This window comes from Lycorma delicatula, chromosome 3 (assembly GCF_047948215.1).
Source record: "Lycorma delicatula isolate Av1 chromosome 3, ASM4794821v1, whole genome shotgun sequence".
Classification (NCBI taxonomy): Eukaryota; Metazoa; Arthropoda; class Insecta; order Hemiptera; family Fulgoridae; genus Lycorma; species Lycorma delicatula.
Window position 1 is genome coordinate 128258437 of NC_134457.1, and position 22516 is coordinate 128280952.

Consider the following 22516-nt stretch of genomic DNA (forward strand, 5'->3'; position numbering starts at 1 on the left):
TATTGGTATGGACTGTAGTGCTTTGGAGTAGCAAAACATATATAATGTACAAAAAGGAAAAGAATACCCAATTATTCACTTATGGATCCCTTGAAAAGAAAAGAATAGAGGCTTTTGAAAAGATATATTATAGGAGGAAGTTATAAATTAGGTAAATGGATAATTATTTAAAATAAAGGGTCAAAAAATGAAGAATAGATAAAAGATTTGTCACAGAAACTTTTAAAGTGTTGAACTAGGAACACGCATACAATAAGACATACAGGATTAATACTGGGATCCATTATCTAAAAATTGTGGAAGAAGGCACAGATTGCAATATATAAAACAGATAACGTAAATAACAGATAACAGATGAAGTAAGATATAACAATTATGTTAAAGGTAAAAAATTCACACACAGAAAGGAATAAGAAAAAGCATACATTGCTTTACAAAGATTCAAGATGCTAAATATAAATTATTATTATAAATGCCAAAGAGCTGGTTAAGAATGAAGAGGTCTTTTCTCTTCAGTCCCCATCACTCAACTTTACCCTACTTTTCATTTTATTACTTTCTTGAAATTAGTGTTCACTAAAATATTAATTCAATCCAATGTTTCCAACACTTACAGGAGTTCTTTTTTACTTACATCTATAATCTCAAAACAACAGTACAGCTTCCATCTTGTATGTACGTATAAACATAAGTAGTAATTATAAATAATTTTTAAAATTTGAAGGTAAACAAAAACTTTTACTGTTTTGTCTTATCTACCACTTATATTGTTGAAATAATACAATTACTGATACCATAAATGATGCTGCTCATAATATTCCTGATATTAGTTAGTTTGTAAAGGAAATTTAATTAACCAAAATAACATACATTCTCTGTTTATCTAATGCCATATCATAATAATTCATATTACTCCTGCATTGCTTCTGTATACATTGAAAATGTGTGGAATGGATCTTTGTGGAATTCCTTTATATCAAAACCTACACCTTTCTTCATCTTCTATTCATTCACTGCAACCTGACTTGCACAGATTTAAGTTTTCTTTTCCTATATATCAGAGATTCTTATATATCAAGGATTTCTTTTAAATCTTTTACATAATTATTATATTTATATTATAAATGCCTTTTTCATATCAACCTAAGGCAGATAAAAAATGAAAGTATAAGTGATGTACTCATTACTTATTCTTCCTTCCTCTTCTTAGTATGCATTATTATACTGCAGTAACTTCTAAACTAGACAAATGCACATTTTTAGCCATGATTGAGATAGAGGTTACACTGTTTCAGTTTCATGTAATAAATTAAAAGGATAGTTTCAGAAATTGAATCTGCATTTCTTATTAATTAATATAAAAATATTTTTCACTATACTTTCTTTATTTATTACTTAACAGAAATAACTTCATTCTCAACTCAGTACCATGGATTTCATAACTGAATTTTCACTGTTCAAATTAGCCAGAAATATTGACTGGAAGGAAAAGGCAACTCAATTTTTATAAAATTATGGTATTCTTCATTAAACCTATTTATGAGAGAATGGCCATCAGACCATCAAACTGAAAACGAGCATAAAAATAGTATTCCTGATGGAAGAACTGTTTACAGTTGTATGCCAATTATTAATGAAAAATAAGAGAATAAATTGATAGACCACTGAATATTGTGGAGATTGATGTCACAGTTTTTCAAATGGAAAAACAATGCTGGATATGTATATCAACCATAGTGGGTGTATGTTAGCATATGCCATATTCCCAATATAATATTCCAGTATAATGTACACTGAATAACTGCTTCATGTATGCTTTACTAAATTGTATGGTGAAACATTATTTTTCATCATACTGGAGTAGATCTATAATAGGTACAATTATAATTTCTAGTTTCTGAAATTAATATACACTATAAAATTTGGACATTCTAAACATACATTTCACCCATCCTGTGACTAGAGCACTCACATAAACTATGAAGTTGATGTGGATGTCTGTGAAGTAAAGAAATCAAGTAAAAGCTGGCATGACATCCCATCAATCACTAGACTCATGGATATATGAATATGTATGATGGAAGTGACATGCAGACAGTGATTTATGTCAGTTAATGCTACAACATAATGGAATTTTGGCTTTCTGAATAAAAACTTCCATAGAACAAGTAACTGCAATATTTACTTAACTTTCTGTATAGTTCAGTATTCTTATTTTGGTACTGAAGAGTAAAAACAATGATAAACGAGAACAGAACTAACAAAACAGTTGGTAGGGACATAAGAGAAAACCCTGAATGAAATCAAATTCATTTCTGATTGACTTTTTAAGGCCACAGAGAGAGGTTTAGAATGAACATCAATTTTGGATTATTGGAAGAGTATATTGAAAAATGCATTTACTATTTACTTTACAGCAACATGTCATTAACTGCAGTCAGCTTAACCCAATACAATAAACATAAACAGTGCACATTCTTTACAATATATTATCATCATCATAAGGCTTTCTACTCTGATATAACTATTATTAAAATTATTTATTATTTAGAATTTAATATCTTTAACAATGAGGATAGTAAAAACACTTGATTTCTACCATGCTTACTTTTCTTTTACAGCATTTTGTATTACAACACTGTAACAAGGCTGTACATAGCATTGTCCTCACTTAATTACATTCTAATGTAATTCTATCCTTCAGTAAAATATTCTTTTACAGCAGACTGTAATTGTTTTTTACAATGTGCTCTTTAAAAATTGAGGTGTGTCTTATAATCACAGGCAAAAAAATGTTCTACAAAAAGAAAATAAAGAACCTCCAAGTAAAACGTAACATCACTTTTGTATTACACTTTTTCAGTATGTGAATATAATTTTGAACAGAGCTGTTTAATCTTTAAACATTTTGTAAACGTTGCTCAAAGTAATTCATGAGAAAAAAATTTTTAAAACCCTTCAAAAATCATCTCATTTTTGTCAAATCTACTGGTGATGACAACACATTTCTAATCTCAAAAGAGCAGCACAGCTCTCATCTTATATGTATGTATTAACATAAGTAATAATTGTAAATAGTTTTAAAATTTTAAATTTGAGTAAATGTTTATTAAATTAATGTAAATTTTAATAAGTTGTCTAATTATTGATAATAAACATGACGGATGTTTTAGTTGTATAAAACCAATTAGTTTTGCTTTATCTTTTCAGTTTTTTAAACTGATAACTTAATATAAAGAAAGAGCTATGCTAAACAGTTACAGAAATAAACTGAAAATTAAATATTAGAAAACTGTTTACAAGAAAAAAAATTAAATCTAAAACTATGTAAGCCATTTTGAATATATGATTCAACAACACCAGTAGAAACTAAGAAAGTAATACGTAAAAAATTAAATAAAAGAAGTACAAGGTGTTATCCAAAAGTTCCCAAAATTAGTCTACTAAAAATAAATATATTAAAATTATTGGCCTCATTTCCATTCAAAGCAGATTCTTTCTGTACATATAGTAGCGCAATCCTAGTTTTTTCCATGAATGAAAATACATTTGAAAGTCATCTTTCACCAGAGCATTCATTACCTCTCATGACTCGGCCTCAATGGTCTTAAAATGATCTCTTAGTTTTAATTTCATTTTTAGAAATAGGAAGAAGTTACACAGGAAAAGATCTGGTTAACAGGGAAGGTGTTCAATAGCTATCAAAAGTTAGTAGATGCCAAAAATTTACAAACAAGTGATGTGTGAGCAGTTGAATTATCATGGTGTAGAAACTAACATTTGTAGTACCACTTTTCAGTCTCTTAGCATCAGATATTATCTCTGAGCTCCTGTTTTGTGTCAGCCATAGCTATGAACTTGTGACTCATTATCAGCAATGATGCTGGAAATGAAGTTGATTAATTTCAGATAATTCTTTAAGTTCAGTGAAGACATGAACGTATGTAGTAGCTTTTCTTCACTGCTGAGCAGTCTTAGAACAAATTTTTCAGTACTACCCTGAAACAGAATTCACTGACAAATATCACATGATAGGCCCACAATCTTGTGTATGTCACAAATTAATCAATTTTGTCTTTGTAGGATAGCTTCACACTCTTTTTGCTACATCTTAAAAGAATGCTTCTGGTTGAAGGATTATAGAAAGCTTGTCATCATCAACTCATTGTTGTCCATTTTTAAAATACGTGTACACATTGCAGTTTGGGTTTGGTCTAAATAAAAAACTTAACAATGCTTGCAATTGGTGGGTTTCTGTAGCTGTCTTGTTGGGTATACATTGGGATTTGATTAAGTCCATTGATCTTCAACATCATTAATTTTCACTTCACTATAGATTCACAAAATTACAAAAACTCATGGGTAGAAGTCACAAAATTCAAAATAAGGATCCACTTAGCCCACTAAAAAGAAATGCATCTTGTACTAACCTAGTGATACTCATCTGTAATTCACTTGGTTGAAATGATAAATTTAAATTTCAGGAACTTTTACGTAACACCTTGTAATAATAAATATTAATTAATGAATAAACAATACTAATGAAATTCTTTAAAATGAGAATTTAACAGCATTAATAGAATAAAGACATAAAACCAACCATAGTAGTTTTAGGCAATCTCATGAGAAAGCTTAAGTTAGCTTACCAACTAAATCTAAACACATACTGCCCACCACAACCTAATGCTCAAACATTATATACATAACTGTATAAGAAAAAAATTTATCAAAAGAAAAAGATATATAAACCTTAAACCAATTAAATAGACACGATAATAGACTTAATGTTCTTACGATAGAAAACCTTCACAAAACAATTTTTAATAAATAGAAAATTCTAAAAAGCTGCTGACTTGGTCCTTCATTTTTATTCAAAAATGATGTTTCTGCATCATTAATAATAAAGTAAGTTTCCCAAATACTAATTCTTGTTTACTGCAGATATTTATTTAAATTCTTGCTTCTAATACAATCATTTTGTGACTAATTTCCAGACAATGTTGAGCTGCAACTGATTTCTCTGGTCATCTATATTTATAATGAGCCAAGTGTTTTACTATTCTAACTTCAATTTTTCTTTTAGTTTGCCCTATAGGTGCAATTTTAAAATATTTTCTTAACAAATCAATTTGTAAATACCTATCATTTCAACAGGTTTAGTTTTAACTTAGACATTTCCAAGGACAGAGGCCAATTTCCTAGATATTGCTATACTAATATTAGAGTTGTATCACCAGTTTTATCTTTCTTCTGATATTTTTATCTTATCAAACCTTATGCAAGAGGTGAAAGGACATGTATTAATTAAGTCATGGTAGGCAATTGGATTAGAGTTTTCAGTGATTTGGATGTTTTTAAGCTAATTTTAAAGTTTTGATCAGGACTGCCAGAAACAATAACAACACTTTTTTTATACTTACTACAGTATTTTATTACTGCAACTAGAACTTGGTTTATAGTATTTCATAAGAATTTCTTTTTTAATTAATCTTTATTATTACTTTTTTGTTTATTTACTTTCTTTTTTATAAACTACCAATTTCAACATGAAGTAATGTTGTCTGACATAACTGTTTTAACACCAATGTTTGGTTTTAAGATAAGTAATCTTTTACAAATGCCAACTTAAATAACTAAAACATTGTTATAAGTGTTTCCTAATAATAATGATGTTTGTACCCATCAATTCCCTAACTACCAAAACCTTTTAATTCTTTCCTCCATTAACAGTGACAAGAATGAATCTTTAGCAGTAAGCTATTTCCCAGCTATGTTTCTTTTACTGTATTTTCATAAGTTTGTAAACATACAAACAAGTTGACCATGAATATAATATGTTTACTCATCCTTTCAGCTTACTGATTTAATGGATATTTCTTTTCTAATCATGCACGGAAAAATTTTTTTTTTTCTTTTTTTTCCTTACCAACAGCTGTGAATGATATACAACATATAAACATAATGAAACAACAATATACTCATATAACAAATATACAATTAAAACTTACATCATATTCGTCATCTGTATGTGATTTAAACGCACTCTGTACAACTTGAAGCAACAGAGGTGTAGTTTTCTTTACTGAAATCAAAATAAAAATATTTGAATTAATAAATTATTACTTAATCAGAGCAAATAATTAATAAAAGCTGTACATACCCAACATAAAATAACGAAAAATCAAACATTTCACTAAAATAATTTTTAGTAAAGGAAGATCTTCCTCTACAAAAGTTTAACATTTCTAACAAATTCAACTAATTCCTTCAAAATAAAACCGTGAGCAATAAAATTCAAGAAGAAATTAAAATTAAAAATAATAAAATAAAAAATAAAAATAAATTAAAATATTTAATTAAAATTAAATTGGATATTACATTAAATTTTCTTTTTTATTAATTTACTCACATCTGGTGTCATTTTATAATCAGTTTCTGTTAAATATTTTTTGACTGGAAAAAATGTTTACTACCACCAGAATACTTGTAATTGAATACATAATACTTGTAATTGTTTTATGGACATTCAAATTTTCTTAAAGACAGAAAATGAATGGAACAGAAATGTATACGTATTATGTAGTAATAATGATGTTTGATATAAAGAAACCAATGAAAGCGTATTTTACTAACCTATGATTTTTAAAATCATTAAAATCTATTATATCTTACAAGGTGTGCAAATAATAATAATGGGGTATTAATGCTATTTAATATCTCTTAGCTTTGACTTACAGAAATGAATCATAAATAAAAAGAAAGAATAACTCTTATAGTTTTTCCCTATTAGTGTTCAATGTGAACACCTTTCTTCTCGTGGCACACATCCAACCAACAACAGTTCATCCTATACTTTAACCAGCATGTCTGAAGTAATGGAAATGACAGCTCCTTCAATCCTGTGTCTCGAATTGGATAGATCAGTAGGTAGTGAAGACACATACACACACAAGATCCTTATAAACCCCAAAGGAATAAAACACATTGAATTGGATCGGTTAACCTTGGAGGCTACCACAAACAAGCTCTTTCATTGGGTCTATGCTGCCAATTCAGCAGTTGGGGAAATTATCTTTTAACTAATTCTGTACAGATGTATGCAAGTGAGGAGGTGCACCATCTTGTATGTTAATGTTTCCATTAAGTTGTTGATTCATCAATACAATCAATATTATTACAAATGTCATCAATTTCAAGCTGCAACACTTTGATTGGTAAGCTGATGCACACATCATACTCAGCAGCCTTAAAACCTGTACCAGTTCTTAATGGTACGGATACATATGTAAGTGTTTTCTTAAAACATTCTACACTATCATCACTGACTTTGATAGTTCGTGCCTGGTCTTCCTAACAGTTGTTTAAGGACTACACAGGAAAGACTCCCTGACACAATTACCATTTTCTTCAAACACCCTTGGTTCTCCTGTACTCTTTTCTAATCACTCTGGTCTCTTGATTCGAGCAGTGTTCATTGTTTTGAGTTTTGTCAGTACTATTCCGAACTGGCGGTCGAGTGTGTACCTTTCACCAGTGTCTGTGTTTTAATGAAATAGTGTTTCTGCAATGTTTAGTGTCAGTAGAATTTACACTATTATATACAGTTCACAGAGTTGAAGTTATAACACGCATGATTTGTTTGAGCACCCGTCTCATCATGGTCAAACAGTGGCAACAACTTTGTGCAAAGAGTGGCAAGAGCCCTTGCGCTCTTATAAGAGCAAGGGCCATAATCTGTGATAACATGCTCGTTTCTCAACATCACGTACATGATCCAACAGCAACGAAGAGGTATAGTGAGTGACAGGAGAATACAGAAGGTCTTCAGCTACCTGTAGTTTGCTGTGGGTGGTAGTCACACTTGTGAGTTTGCCCAAAACTGAAGTAGTAGGAAGAAAGCGAGAATTAATCCAGACTGTAAGGAAACTTCGGCCGTGTCCAAATTCCAAGTAGTTAGCAAGTCCAGGTGAAAGAGGAAGCTGGAATCTTTAACTTCAGAAAACTAGTAGAGACATCCACATGGGGAATAAGTTCAATAACAGAGGCATTTCAACTTGTGAAAGGCAGACCTGGTAGTTCTGCCTCGCTGGTCAAAGCGACTAAAGACAATATAGACTATATTATCAGTTTCTTGGAGCTCTCCTGCAGCATAGATGCTGGTGCGAAGAAGACAATTCTTCCTCAGCTGTCCAAAGTAAGAGAGGTTCTTTCTGCATTGGCAGAAGAGTATGAAACCATGGCCTCCAAGCCAAAGGAGGTCAAGGTGGTGCAGAAGACAGTTCAGGCCCCAGCACAGCACAGAGGTAATCAAAAGCAAAGGGAAGCCAGCCAGGCAGTAAATAAGCCTGAGGTTCTGTTCATAAACAAGGCACAGGAATCCACAAAGTCGATAAAGGATCTAAAAAAGGACTTTTAGGCTGCCCTTTGTGACAGCTAAAAGGGCCTTAAGATCCAAGACATTAAAGAGACCAGCAAAGAACTAGTAGTAGTGGCTGATAACAAGGAGACAGTCCGAGTCATCACGGACTCTCCTGACATAAAGAAGCTTGACATGAAAGTGGATCCCAAATGAAGACAGGCCCCAGGTCATTGTCTATGACATTGACTGCAGTTTGTCTGATGAGGAGGTTCTGACTTTCATATGAGACCTGAGCACTGATCAGGAAAAGGCTACTTTTGAAAAGAAATGCAGGATGATCTTCAAGACTGGAAAACATGGAGTGTTTGAAGTAGGTGCTTGTCTCTATCATAAATTCTTGGCAGTGGGTAGGTTATTGGTCGATTTCATCCTGTTGGATCAAGGAATATCTTAACGTGCAGCAATGCTTTAAGTGTTATTGTTTCGGCAACAGAGCCAAGTTTTGTAAGAATGCATCAGTCTGCGTACACTGTGGTGAGGAGGGCCACAAGTGCGACAATTTTTCGCAAAAGAAAGAGGTTCCGACTTGCATTAATTGTAAAACATTACACAAGAATCATAGGCACTCTATGCCTAAGCAGGGTAGTTGCTGCTTGAGAGCAGTTGAGATGTATTTCAACACTTTGGATGGTTAGATTCGGTGAACTAAATGCCCAGGGTGCCTATGTTGTAGAAGTTGAGTTAGGTGAGGTCATCGAACAGCGAAGCCTCGATGTACTTCTGCAACACCCATACATGATCAAAGGTGGTCTGCCAGGTTTCCAAGGCTGGAAAAAGTTTTTCATTGGTTGCAACAGTAAGTCTCCCATTCTGTGCAGGAAGTCTTTAGATAGTGTCTTTGTATGGCAAGCCCCTGACGTGCAAAATATCATTGTTAAGCTCGTCGCACATGGTACGGACCTAGTTGTAGTTAGTTCATACTTTCAGTACAAAGATCCCACTAAATAGCATTTGGAGAGATGGGGCAGAATATTTAAGTTAGTAGGTGATCGTCTGATTTTGATAGGTGCTGATGCGAATGCCAAATCACCTCTTTGGCACAGTGGGATAACGGATGATGGCGGCAAATTGGTCGAAGGTTTCATCATGCAACATAATTTTGATGTCTTTAATGTCATAGGCAAGTTGGCTACCTATGCTGGCATAGTTAAAGGACAGAGGACTTTCCATGGTACCAACAACATTGATGTTACCACTGGTAAGGATTCCCTGGTAGGATTCAGAACTGGTTGGTAGTCGATGACTGCATGACCGATCATTGGCTAATAGTTTTCAATTTGGTTAGGTCTTCTAAGTGTGATTCCTGGCACTCTTTTGTTCAGGAGTGGGGAAATAAAGATCATGAGTTATTGTTTACAGAGTTCTTGGGCATAAAAACAAAAAAGATGTCTGTTCTTCTGTCTGCTATCTTGACACAGGATGGAGTTGTAATAGATAAAGATTGTGTTCTCAATCTTCTGATGAACGATCTACTTCCTGATGACACTGAGATTGGTGAAACCTCATATCATCGACGTGTCTGAAGGTAAGTTGCAAGTTTTTGCTCTGATTCAGACTTCTGAGATTGCTGAGGCAGAACTCCACCAAGTAATCTGTAGTTTAGCTAGCTCCTTGTTTGCACGCTGCCAGTGGTTCTTGGTCCCCTTACTAGGTTTTTTAACAGAATGCTTTTTGCTGGGTATTTCCCAACTTGTTGGAAAGGTGGTTGTTGAAATTACTCTTCAAAAGTGGCAACAAAGACTCAACTGTGAGTTCTTCTTACCATCCTCTGACTCTCCTGCCTGTTCTACGGTTTTCGAAAAGTTCTGTAGCTTCACATTAATGGTAGACTGACTTCTGATCGATTATTAATGGATGACCAATATGCGTTTCACCCTGGTAAGACCACATAGGATGCTATTCTTAAAGTGACAGATATAGCTTCATCCAGTGAGTACAAATATATACTCCGTATCTTTTTAGACACATCTGGGGGCCTTCAATAACTTGTGGTGGCTCTCTGCATTGTTTCAATTGCAGAGGTGTGGTTGCACACAAACTAAGATAGTGACTCTCTTGAGCTATTTCCGCAAACCAGGCAGTCATCCTTCAACATGGTGGTTTGAAAGTAGTAAAGACCCTGTCTAAAGGTTGTCCACAAGGCAGTGTTTTAGGTCCCCCTTGTCTGGATGGTTGAATTCGACTCTCTGATGTGGTTGAGATTCCCGTGGCTGCCGCATCATCGCTTATGCCGATGATGGGTTGCTGCTGGAAAGGAAACTTGAGGATTGAGATAAAGTTTCGAGCGACTCGGTCATGTAAGGTTCTAAGGTTATGGAGTCTTCAGCATAAGTTGGTATTTAGTTCAGAAAAGATCAATATGATTTTTCTGAAAAGCCACCTAGCCACGCGACTCATCATCTGCGAGTTTTGATGGGTGGCATTCCCATTAGTTGTTATGTTACCATTCAGAAATATCTGGGTGTAATCCTTGATGAGAAACATCAAGTCAAGGAGCAGCACCTGCAGTTTGTCGCAAGAAAGGCAATTGATGCTTTCTTTGGTGTTAATAGGGTCATCCATCCCGATTGGAGGATGAATTTCTGTACCCTGTGGATTCTTTATAAAGGAGTTTGTGAGGCCATAATGTTATACACTGCATCCGTCTGGGCTCATCATATGCAATTTCATTATTATAGGGATATTTTATTGAGCTCAGCATCTTCCATTGCTAGCTGTTATCGGGGACTACAGAACTATCTCATGAGAGGCAGTCTCTGTAATCGCCGGCACAAAACCTACAGATATTCTAGCTACGGTTCATAGCAAGCGGTATGTTTCAAAGGAGGAAAACCTTCTTCTCCCACGGCATGTGCAAGAAATTGAAGATGAAGGTTTTGACTTTTGGCAAGTTAGGTGGAACAAATCTTCTACTGGTCAATATAAGCATGGTATATTCCCAGATGTTAGAGGTTTGTGAGTGGTTAAGTGGATTTCCCCCAATTGGAATATAACACAATTTCTGTTGGGACATGGTGCCTTATGGGACAAATTGGCTAGGTTTGGTTTAGTTGATTCGGGCCTTTGTCCGGATTGTAGAGTTGATGACAATGTGGACCATTGTCTCCAGTACGAGGTTGAATGAACCAAAGTTGTTAGGTAATTTGAGAGAGTTAACTTCTTTCTAGATCTGAGGGTCAACTGGAAGACCCAAGGAGAGTGGTCCATTATGGCTGGCCCTCCATTTCCTCGCACAGTGTAGGACAGCTGAGGGGATATGTAGAGTACTTAACTTGGGTAGCTACGGTTCTGCCTGTACAGTTAATTGACAAGAGCGGTCTCTGAATGTGATAAAGTAAATGTCATGTGGGACTCTGTGATGGAACCGAGTGGGAGAAGGAAGTCTGTTCTCAACTTCCTGGTGGACCAGACCAGAGTGTGTAGTAGTTGCTAAATTAATGAGGTAAACTTGATCAGTTGTGATCAACTGTGGGAACTAGGTTCAAGTTACTGTTGTTGCAATTAACACATTCTGTAGTACGCTTTAGAGCAGATTTAAAATTCAAATTCCGAAGTACAAGACATTTACAATCACTTACAGTCAGATAAAATGTGAACCAGGCACGGGGTTTGTGCTTCTGTGAACTCAGTTAGCTAGTTCACAGAGCAAAAATTAGGACAGAAGAGATAAGATGTTCAAAAGAAGCCTACAGCGAAGGCAAAGGCTGAGTTAAAAAAAAGTATCTCTAATGTAAATGTCTACCGAGGCATTTACATTGGTGGCACCCCAACTGCAGCTTGGCTGATGACTAAGATGTAATCAGTTAGAGGGTCAAAAAGACAACCTCCATTAAAACCTTTCAGGGTTAGGAATGGTGTGGCGACTGGAATTGTCACAAGGTGGGTGTCTTCCCCTACTGGGATTGGAATCCAATGTTATTGGCACTTGGAGAATCACAATTAAACTTTCTACGGAATGCAAATTAAACTGTAACTATAAATTCACATTTAGCAAATTGCAAAACACAGTATGCTTTTTGTTCAGGAATCATCATCTTTCCTTGAGATGCAGTAAGATAGAAAATCACTCTAGTAACACTCACACAACTAAAACTGTCCTTTTTGTACTTTGATTCTAGCCTTAAATCAGCATTGTACATCCCATCCAAAAGATATTTTATATAAATTAAAATCCCATATTCTGTTTCGTACACCTTGTAATAATAATGTTTATTCTTTTTTATAATTTTATTTCAGAATTGTCTGAATATTTAAGTGTACTGTAATTTGTCAAATTCTGGACATCTGCAAGACAAATATGTTGTAAATTAGAATCTAGCAACACAATAGTGGCCAGGAAATAGTATGAAAATGCTAGCAACCTTCTACTATTTCTGCAATCAATATAATTTCTAATGTAGCCATCAAAATTTTCTACCCAATTTAATTAAGGAGAAAACTTCACCAGACCTTTTGGTATTTGAAAGAAATTAATTGTATGTTTGTGAAATAGAAACTGAGTCACTTTAAGCTTAAAACAAGGAGCCTTGTCATGAAAGAAAAACACTAGTTCTTATTTGGAAGTGAAATAAAATGTTATAAAAATTAAACATTTAAAATGTAAATCTTTTAACAACGGAAAAAAAGAATTTTATAGAACAATTTTCCTTAAGTATAAGCTATTTCATAATACCAGTGTTCTTTAATTATTCATAAAAGTGTCTTAGTGCCTTGAATTAAATTTGTTCTTTAGAGACATTTTCTACATAAGTCTGAAATACATTTATTACTTCATACTACAATGATAAATAAATATATACATTTCAGAATTTAATATACAATTTAGAGCTCAAACAAATGATTATGCTAAAAATTGCTGTTTACTAAATGGTTAATACTAATTAAAATCTCATATTATAATAAATTTTGAGTAACACAATGTAAAATTTCTGATTACTCAAGATTATGCGTTAACAATTCAGTTACTTGTTAATCAATTGTAAAAATTGCTATGAAAAAACTGGCCATTATTTGGCATCAAAGTAACATAACATCTAATAGGTTTTTATTACTGTGGCGATACAGAATATATAACAACAAGGAAGCAGAATAATGCAATTAAACAAAAATTCATTAAAGATATATTTACCAAAATAACAAGTTTTATATTTCATTCCATATTACATATAATATGGAATAAGAAATGCACCATCCATTTTAAAAGTATAAATAATGAAAATATGATGGAAAAACTATTTAATTATAAACGATTTATATTAAATATAATAAATTGACCATAAGGCAAGAATAACTTTCGCAGTGGATTTGCTGTCAAAGTCTCCTCTTGCAGAGGTCTGGTACTATGAATACGTTCTGATATTCTAATCTAAATTGTACTAATAATGTCAATAAGCATTACAAAAAGTGAAAGCAAGTTACTTCCTAACATTCTGTACTGTCACAAACAAATAGTTTGAAATTGTTACATGTAAAGTATTGTAGACACATTCATAAGTTGTACCTGTAACATGGAAGACCTTACAACCTCAGGTCAACAGTCTTCAGAAAATTTTGCTATTTATGGGGCCAGAAGACTTATAATCCTCCCATCAGACATGAACAGCAGCAAATCCAAATAGAGTCTAGCAACTCATAACTTGGCAGAATTAAGCAATTTTGATTATAGCAGATTTAATCATTACCAGTAAAAATAAAAAATAAAAATATATAATCATACAATTCTGAAAAAAATCATGTGGAACAATTACTCACCAGTTTTAATTTTAAGATCTTTTGCAAGTTTATTTCTTCCTACATATTCATAATCTTGACCTAATTGAGTTTCAGGATCAAAAACAGCCATAGTAAATTCTAATCCAAAAAATTCCAGAAATTCTCTAATGAGACAAACAACAATAGCACCTTCTGATGTACTAACAAAATCTTTTAAGGCTTTGTTGAGTAGATAAGGTTTATCCTAAAATAATACATTATAAATACAATACATATTTAATAACCTTTTGCTACAAAATAATAAGACAATTAATATAATTAATAATTAACTCAATGTGCAAAAAATCTAAAAATATTACTTATTTGTATTAAAATATGAAACACCAAAATTATTCTGATTAGATTCACTATTTTACAAACTGAGAGGGGTTTTCTTTGAAAAGCTATTTCAATTTTGTTTTGCTGTTTCTAAAACATTCCAAGTATTATAAAATCATCAAAAAGAATCTTGAAATTCAGATTTTAATTAAATCTAGAGAAAAGATCATTTAACCAAAAATATGAAACTCAATTCATCAATTCACAATTCAGGAATTATCAGACATAATTTGGTGTTTTCTTATTAAATATTCAACTAAAAACTATTCAAACATTTAAAAAAAATAACACAAAACTTTTGGGTTGGCGCTTAAATTGGGCTCTTGTGACAGATTATGTGTTTGGTGGAGCTGATTCTGATGTATGTATATAGTGATTAATAAGTAAGACGTATAATTATGTATTGAAAATGTTAAATCCCAAATTCAACCTTCTCCCAATTATAAATAAATAGCCCGATCATGTTTTTATATATAAAAGGATTTTATCTATTCTAACAATATACTTCATTATTTTTTTACCATAATTCTCTCATTTTTAAAATACATTGTGGCTACCTTAGTGAAGTAACCAGCATTCATGAATTTTAATTAAGTTAATACATAAATAATGAAAAATTTGTTTAATAGAGATTCTGATAATTCAAAGAATTGAAAATTCAATTAATAACTTTATGATTAAAAAAAAAAAATAATAATATATATATAAATATATATATATATATATATATATATAGTTTGTTTAAAATGCATTGAGCGTTTGGAGGTCAAAATTGAGTATATTTATTGTTACTGGAAAATAACATTATAAAACTGCACATGCACCATTTATTTTATGACCATCTACCATTTTTCCAGCAGCACCATAATCCAGATGCTATAGAACTTCAGTGGTTTCTGGTCAAAAAATTGTGACACGTGGTTTTCACAGGCCTATTTTAAAACTAACTTAACACCATTCAGAGAGTTCTGCAGAGACCAAAACAAATGATAGTCTGACAGTGCCAGGTTTGAGTTCTATGGTGGATGTATTAAAGCCTAGTCAATTTTTCTCAATTTCTGAAGAGGCTGTTATAAGATATATGCAGTTTGGCATTGTCAGTTACTTTTATACAGATTTGAATACTAGATCATGGATGCAGGTGTTCTTTGGTGGTTGAGTTTCAATTAACCACACATCTCAGGAGTGGTCGACCTGAGACTGTACAAGACTACATTTCATTTACACTCATGCATATCATCCTCATTCATCCTCTGAAGTAATACCTTATGGTGGTTCTGGAGGCTAAGCAGAAAAAGTAAGTCTGGCATTGTCAACATGATATACAACACCCTTTATGTTGATCAGTTTCTTTAGAATTGCTAGGTGCAGTCGTGCTAACTGTTGATAGTACAGGTCTGAGTCTTTAGTTCTGCCTGGTGGCAAGCTGCATGGTACCTTTCCAATCCCACCAAACCACCAAACGCATGTCACAACCTTCCTGAGTGTCAGTGTAAAGTTCACCCGACTGTGGAGTTTCTTCTCTCTTTGACCATGAACTGTTGTCGTAGGTTATCCACTTTTTATTACTCATCAACCGCTTCAGAAATGGCCTGATTTCATTACAATACAGTAGATATTTCCAGATAGAAATTTGATAGAGTAAATTTCTCTGAGTCAGATAATGTGGCACCCAAACGTCAAGCTTCTTTTTGCCAAACGTCAAGCTTCTTTGACTTCTGCCAGAATACACTAACACTATCTCATGTGCAAAAGGCTCAGTATTTTTTTAGATTATCTATTGTATGATAAAGGAACATTTTTTTGCAAAAAAGAAAAACCATAATTTTTATCCCCATAATATTAAAGTAAGAAGTTTAAAAATTGTTTAAGATACTTTTTATATATATTTGTAGTTCAATGTTAAATTGATTATTCTATATACAAAACCATGAGAGTAAATAACAATGAAATTCAATTAAAAAATCATAATAAAACACAACATATGTAGAAGTAAATGTGTACATGCAAAACAGAAGAGAAAAAATAATCTCAGTTAAATGTTCTCTTGTTTGTATCATCTTGATAATATGTATCCAAAATTTAAGGGCATCATTTGCTCATATCAAAACAGAAATATAAGAGATGAAACTAAAAGAAAACTACCACAACTTTTAAAATTACCTTTACAAAAATGTTATCTTGTTTAGAACTTGAAATTACAGAAATATTTGAGTACAACAGATAAATATTAATATTTAAAATGAAACATGACTGCCAAAAACAGCACTGCTTTATAATATAAGATAATTTAATAGCGTGGGGATGACAATTTTGTATATAATATAATTTTTTAAATATATTTAAACATAAATATATATTATAGCCTATCATTCCTGGTAACATAAGGATTACCATGCGGGGTCATACATCTAAATTGGTTTGGCCGTTAAGCTGCTACAGTGGAACAAACATATATACATACATCCTAAATACAGTACATTCCTTTTTGGATAGTAATGTAATAAGAACTACCATGCGGCACAATCAAAGAACATCATTAAAATCAGTAAAAATATAATTATTATAATTTGCTATATTACATGTTTTTTATCTTCAACTGAAACTATGGATATGTGTTGTCTAAGAATATGCTTTCACATTAATTTCTAGTAATATATCTATCTTCGTAAACAGTACATTCGTATGTTATGCAGCATTAAATAAGGTCCATTTCTAAGTACATCAGTTAATTTTTGTTTTGGTTTGGTTCCATTGTGATTTTGAATTATACTTGCAAATACCCCGACTGAACTTTGAAAATCGGAAATTGGTTGTGAAGATGTAACAACATTTCTGAATAACCGAGATCTGTTATATCAACAGTGTACCTAATTCATGTAAAGGTTAGCTTTCAACCTACTAACAAACACACGGTTTGAATTTTGAAAATTGGGAAATTATTTGCAGAAATATTACAAGAGCATCTATCCCATTGTACCATCCAAAACAGCACCCCAGGGGCATGCTGTTTGTTACCAGTTGATGGTGATGATTAGTCTAGCCTTGCACAAGGTACTCGTACTACCTCACCACCCTATCCTCATATGCAGTCCTCATGGGAAGCCCATTATTATTAAACAGAAATTTTTTTAATTTATTTAATATTTTTTATTTTATGTAAATTTAATTCTATTATTTTTGTAACATTATTCATTCGACTGACTCAAATCATTCAGTTCAACCCAGCTCATGCAGTGGATAGAGGCTCACAGTTCATTAATTCAATTCATTAAAGTTTGTGCTTACACCGTTAAGTCTCCACTACTAACATATATAGTCTATGACACTCCCGGTAATGAAAGGATTTATAGATCAAAATTGGTTCAGCCACTGAGCTGCTATGATGGAACAAACAAATATACATACATAGATACACTCAAAATAGATTGCACTCGTTTTTGGGCAGTTGTGTAAAAATAGTTCTAAATAATTACATTTCTCACCTTGAAAGCATCTTGTTCCTCTAATGCTAAGAATACACTGGCTCTTAATTCTGCCTGATAAAAAAAAATGTTTATGTTAGTACATAAAGGAAAAAACATTTAAAATACAAAATGCCAATAAATTATTACAAATACTAAGTAAAACAATTATAAATAATTTATATAAACATAATTATATTATTTCATCTATTTACAATAATTATTTGACCTGGGGACAAATTATCTCTAATTAATACTAAATAAATACACACGAAAAAAATTGATTTGAAAAAAATTAAAAAACAACTACTTTTTAAACTTTTGTTGCTGTACAGGTACAGCAACAAAAGGCTGACTGTAAAATTTACAAGTCAATCACTCCAAAAAAGTTGCAAATGACCTAAATAATAGTTAATGCAATGAAATTAAAAATAACAAATTAAAGAAAATCTAACACTTTCTAAACACATGGAACTATGCTTCCAGAAGATAAAGTTTGCTCCTTTCTCACTGGTTTTGTAAGCAATGTTGTTTATGTCAAATGTGTGAAATGGTTAGAAAACTCATTTAGTATGTGGTCTAACTGTATACTTTATTTTATTTGGACTGTGGTTATTGAATACATTAAATACATACCAAATTTCATAGAATGTTGAGTTCCCTTTTCCCTATACTTTTCCTGAAACTAAATTGGTCTTCTCCTAACACTTCTTCCACTCTCTTCTCAATTCTTCTGTAGAGAATTCTAGTTAAGATTTTTGATGCATGACTAGTTAAGCTAATTATTCTGTATTCTTCACATTTATCTGCTCCTGCTTTCTTTGGTATCATGACTAAATACTTTTTTTGAAGTCTGATGGAACTTCCCCTTTTCGATAAATATTACACACCAGTGTGTATAATCTATCAATCGCTTTCTCACCTGCACTGCCCAGTAATTCTACAGGTATTCCGTAAATTAATATTAATATAGAAAATAAGAGGGAAACCTACCATTATCTTGATCTTTAAATAACATATGAACTGTTTTATACTGGAGTATACATGTATGCTACTTTGTTATCATCAGGTACAATCTTCATATGGGATACCCACTGAACCCATATGCTCAAAAAATTATCCTGAATGTAAAAATAATGAATAAACAACAAATGCAAAACACACCATAATTAAACACTTAAAATGAACATACTGGCTTAAATTTGATGGTACACAGTATGTTTTAGTAATTTATTAATTAATCTTGAAACTTTCTAATTTCTGAAACTTAATCTTGTCTACTAGAAAGCTTGAGGATTCAATGCAGAGAATTAACAAATTTAAATGATTATTTTTTTTCTATTACAATAATGAAAATTTATAGTTAGTATCTTACTTTTTTTAACTGTATACTAATCATGGAAAAGGACTGTTCTAGAAGTCAAAGATAATATTCAAAGTGATTTTTTTTTTTTGACTGACTCAGATGTACAACAGTATTTATTACAATGTATTGAAAACAAAGATTATCATTTGATCGTGAAGATTTTTGAGGGACTTTGCATGTTAGGTGACATAAAGAAATGGTTGTAGATGATCTGAAACATCACTCCCAAAAATGGCACTCATTCTCAAGAATAAAAAAAATTATATCCACGGTTCATTAATAAATTAAGAATAAACTAGTTTACTCACAGAGCTGTTGCCTTCTTTAATGATCAAATATACTGTTGTAAGGTAAGCAAAGAAAAATAAAATGGGTGATAATAAACTTATAAATCAACTTTATTCTGCTCACCATGGGGACTGGCCTTATGGTAAATACCATACATTTCAGCAACTCATATTAGCAACAACTGTTTTGTTTTTAACTCCAGGAAGACTGTTAGGTATTGCTTAAGAAGGATGAGATGAATGACAAGTAGCAAGTGAAATAGTCATGCTCTTTTTTTTTTCTTTTTTTTTTAAGAGATGGAGAAACCCCATTTACAGGTACCTGGGCAGTGTCGAGCCTGACTATGATTCGAACCTGGAACCTCCGGATGAAAGGCCAAGACACTACCACTCGCGCCACAGAGGTCGGCAGATTAGCAACACTTGTACTTCAAATATTTTACACTCTTATTACAACCACAGGACTGGAAGGAGGTAAAAAAGCAATAAATTAAGGTAACCTTTTATCTTTTCTATGAAAAACAATGCATTGTAGATACAATATTCATAAAAGAGCTCATTCACATGAAGAATAAGGGATGGATTATACATCCCTTAGAATTGTCAGTAGGAATTGGTTTATAAATAATTGCATGAAGACTTGCAAGAGGCAACATTTAAAAATTTAGCAAACATGATATATATATATGTGTGTGTGTGTGTGTGTGCACACGCGGAATACATTGTAATTAAACTTTACAATCAGCAAATCATGTTCATGCTATCAAACAAATTTTATGAAGGTTGTTCATATACTAGCATCAACAATGCCTCAGAGGAATTTCAACCTGTCAAATAATTATCATAAAACTTGTCTCCGCTAAAATCGGGAAATAAAAAAAAAATTAAACATTAATTAATCAACCAGCGAGTAATATAAAGAAATGCAAATCAATTTATAAGAATGTATGGCAAAAATGATTGTTCAACTTTTAAGAAAAACAACCTAGAAAAATTGAAACACTTTTCAATTATTAAATATTCAGAAATAAATTCAATAAAAGAACAAAGACCACGGTGAAAAAGAAAAAAAAAGTAATAAAGATAACAGCTACTTTAAATTTCCAAGAAAACAGAAAAAATGACAATACACACATCACAACTAGGGGAGCTTTAAAATAAAGGTTAGTAGGTTATACAACCCACTACTTTAAAGTGCACTTCTTTTATGTAACCAAGAAACCACCAATTATTAACCAAGAAACGCTCCAAATTTAAAAAAAAAAAAACTTTAAAAAGTAACGATTTCATAACAACTAACTCGCAATGACATTCAATTTGGGTAGAATAAAAGCGTTCCTTTAGAAGACAATGTTGTATAAAATACCTTGTCTATAACATGAAAAAATGTAAACAAAATTACATTCAAAGATAACCTAAAAACTTTCAATATTAGAAGAAACGATAAACCAACAGAATACGTTAACAAAAATACTCAAAATACCGACATATGCTATCTGACACTTACTCTAATTTTTGCTAAAATTCCATTGGATTCTAATGTTTGTGAAACTAATTCTCGAAGTTCATTATCCTCATCGACAGACATCTTGTTGATTTCGTAAACAGAACTGAACGTTCTACCGCTACGTTCAGTTTCAGAACAGCTGCTGCCTGTTTTACGTCTTTGGAATAGTTTAATTTTGTTTAATAATATAACAGTTTTATAATTTAACGACGTTAATAAACACATAATGCCTTTGTTAATAGAATTATTTTATTTTACACTCTGATTTGTTATTCTTAAGCAACTCTCAAATGACTTTTTATACTTTATTACTGGATATATATTTGTAAAGAATGAAAACATAAATATTTCTTTTCCTTTAAGAACACTAGCCAGTTTGTAAAGAAAAAAATACTTAATATTGTACATCAAAATCAATCTGTAATATTTTGATTTTATTTTGTTCAGCTGTATTTAAAAACGACTCCAGGGTACTTTCTCCCCACCACTTACTCATATCTGTACGCTGTTGGTCAGTCTGCCTGGTCTGCCATGTTTGTTGTTGTTGGTTGCTGGCTGGGCTAAGTGGGCTAGTCCGCTTTGAGGAGGGTTTTTTAAGTGAAAGTTTTGAAATGGAAATAAAAATTGAATTTATGTGATAAGTTTAGTTATTATACTTGCGTGGTTTTGTTTTGTTAGGTATTATGTGTAGCCTTTAATTGACGTTCTTTTGTTCTTTTGCAGACCAGGGTTTGGGGGGAGTGAGGTCATAAGCCCCTAGACTCACTTCGACCGAAAGTAACCCTATCACTGTGGGTCAAGGTAGCCCTTCGGAAGTGGTCTGTGTCTGAAATATTTTATATACAGAAACTGGCGGGCAATTTAGCTGGAAGTCCAGTGGTCGCGGACCCTGGACAGTCGCTCGATTGGACCGAAGATGTAGACAAATTTTCTTTTGAAGATTCAGACAGATTTGAGGAGGACTCTTTGTGTAGCTGGAGCAGTGAACCTGAATCTGTGTGCAACAACTGGAGAGGATGGAAAAAGCCGTCTTTAGGTCCAGCTCCTGTCTTTGGCGTACAGAAAAAATCATCAGATGGTAAGAAATTATATTTTTTAATTGACAAAAACATTTTTATTATGGCTGTATCAATATTATAATTTGATATAAAGTGTTTGATTATTATTTCATTTGGGACAACTAAACAGAATTGTTCTTAATAAAATAAATTTATTTATTGCCTTTTTATTATTATTACTTTTATTAAAATTTTTACTTTAATTTCTTGGTTGTCAAGAAGATTCCACTTCTTAACATTTCCCCTTTTTACACCAGAAATTAGGTATTTGGTTTACATTTGATATTACTATGTTTTGTTACAAAAATACCAACCTGATACTGGT

The 22516-nt window shown here is 32.2% G+C and overlaps 2 protein-coding genes across 2 annotated transcripts in view; one reads left to right on the forward strand and one right to left on the reverse strand.

The window, feature by feature from the left end:
* The window catches only part of LOC142320979 (centrosomal protein 43-like), a 33296-nt gene extending 12060 nt beyond the window's left edge, over positions 1 to 21236 (reverse strand). The window contains exons 1-4 of the mRNA XM_075358977.1: positions 21134 to 21236; positions 17995 to 18048; positions 14171 to 14375; positions 6009 to 6082 (exon numbers count right to left, since the gene is read on the reverse strand). Coding sequence (XP_075215092.1) covers positions 6009 to 6082; positions 14171 to 14375; positions 17995 to 18048; positions 21134 to 21214 — 414 coding nt within the window. The 5' untranslated portion in view covers positions 21215 to 21236. The remainder of the gene's footprint in view (positions 1 to 6008; positions 6083 to 14170; positions 14376 to 17994; positions 18049 to 21133) is intronic.
* Positions 21237 to 21664: 428 nt separating this feature from the next.
* Dora (zinc finger SWIM domain-containing dorado) overlaps positions 21665 to 22516 on the forward strand; it is a 132625-nt gene continuing 131773 nt past the window's right edge. Inside the window, exons 1-2 of the mRNA XM_075359204.1 lie at positions 21665 to 21680; positions 21879 to 22211. Of these exons, the coding sequence (XP_075215319.1) occupies positions 21665 to 21680; positions 21879 to 22211 (349 nt within the window). The remainder of the gene's footprint in view (positions 21681 to 21878; positions 22212 to 22516) is intronic.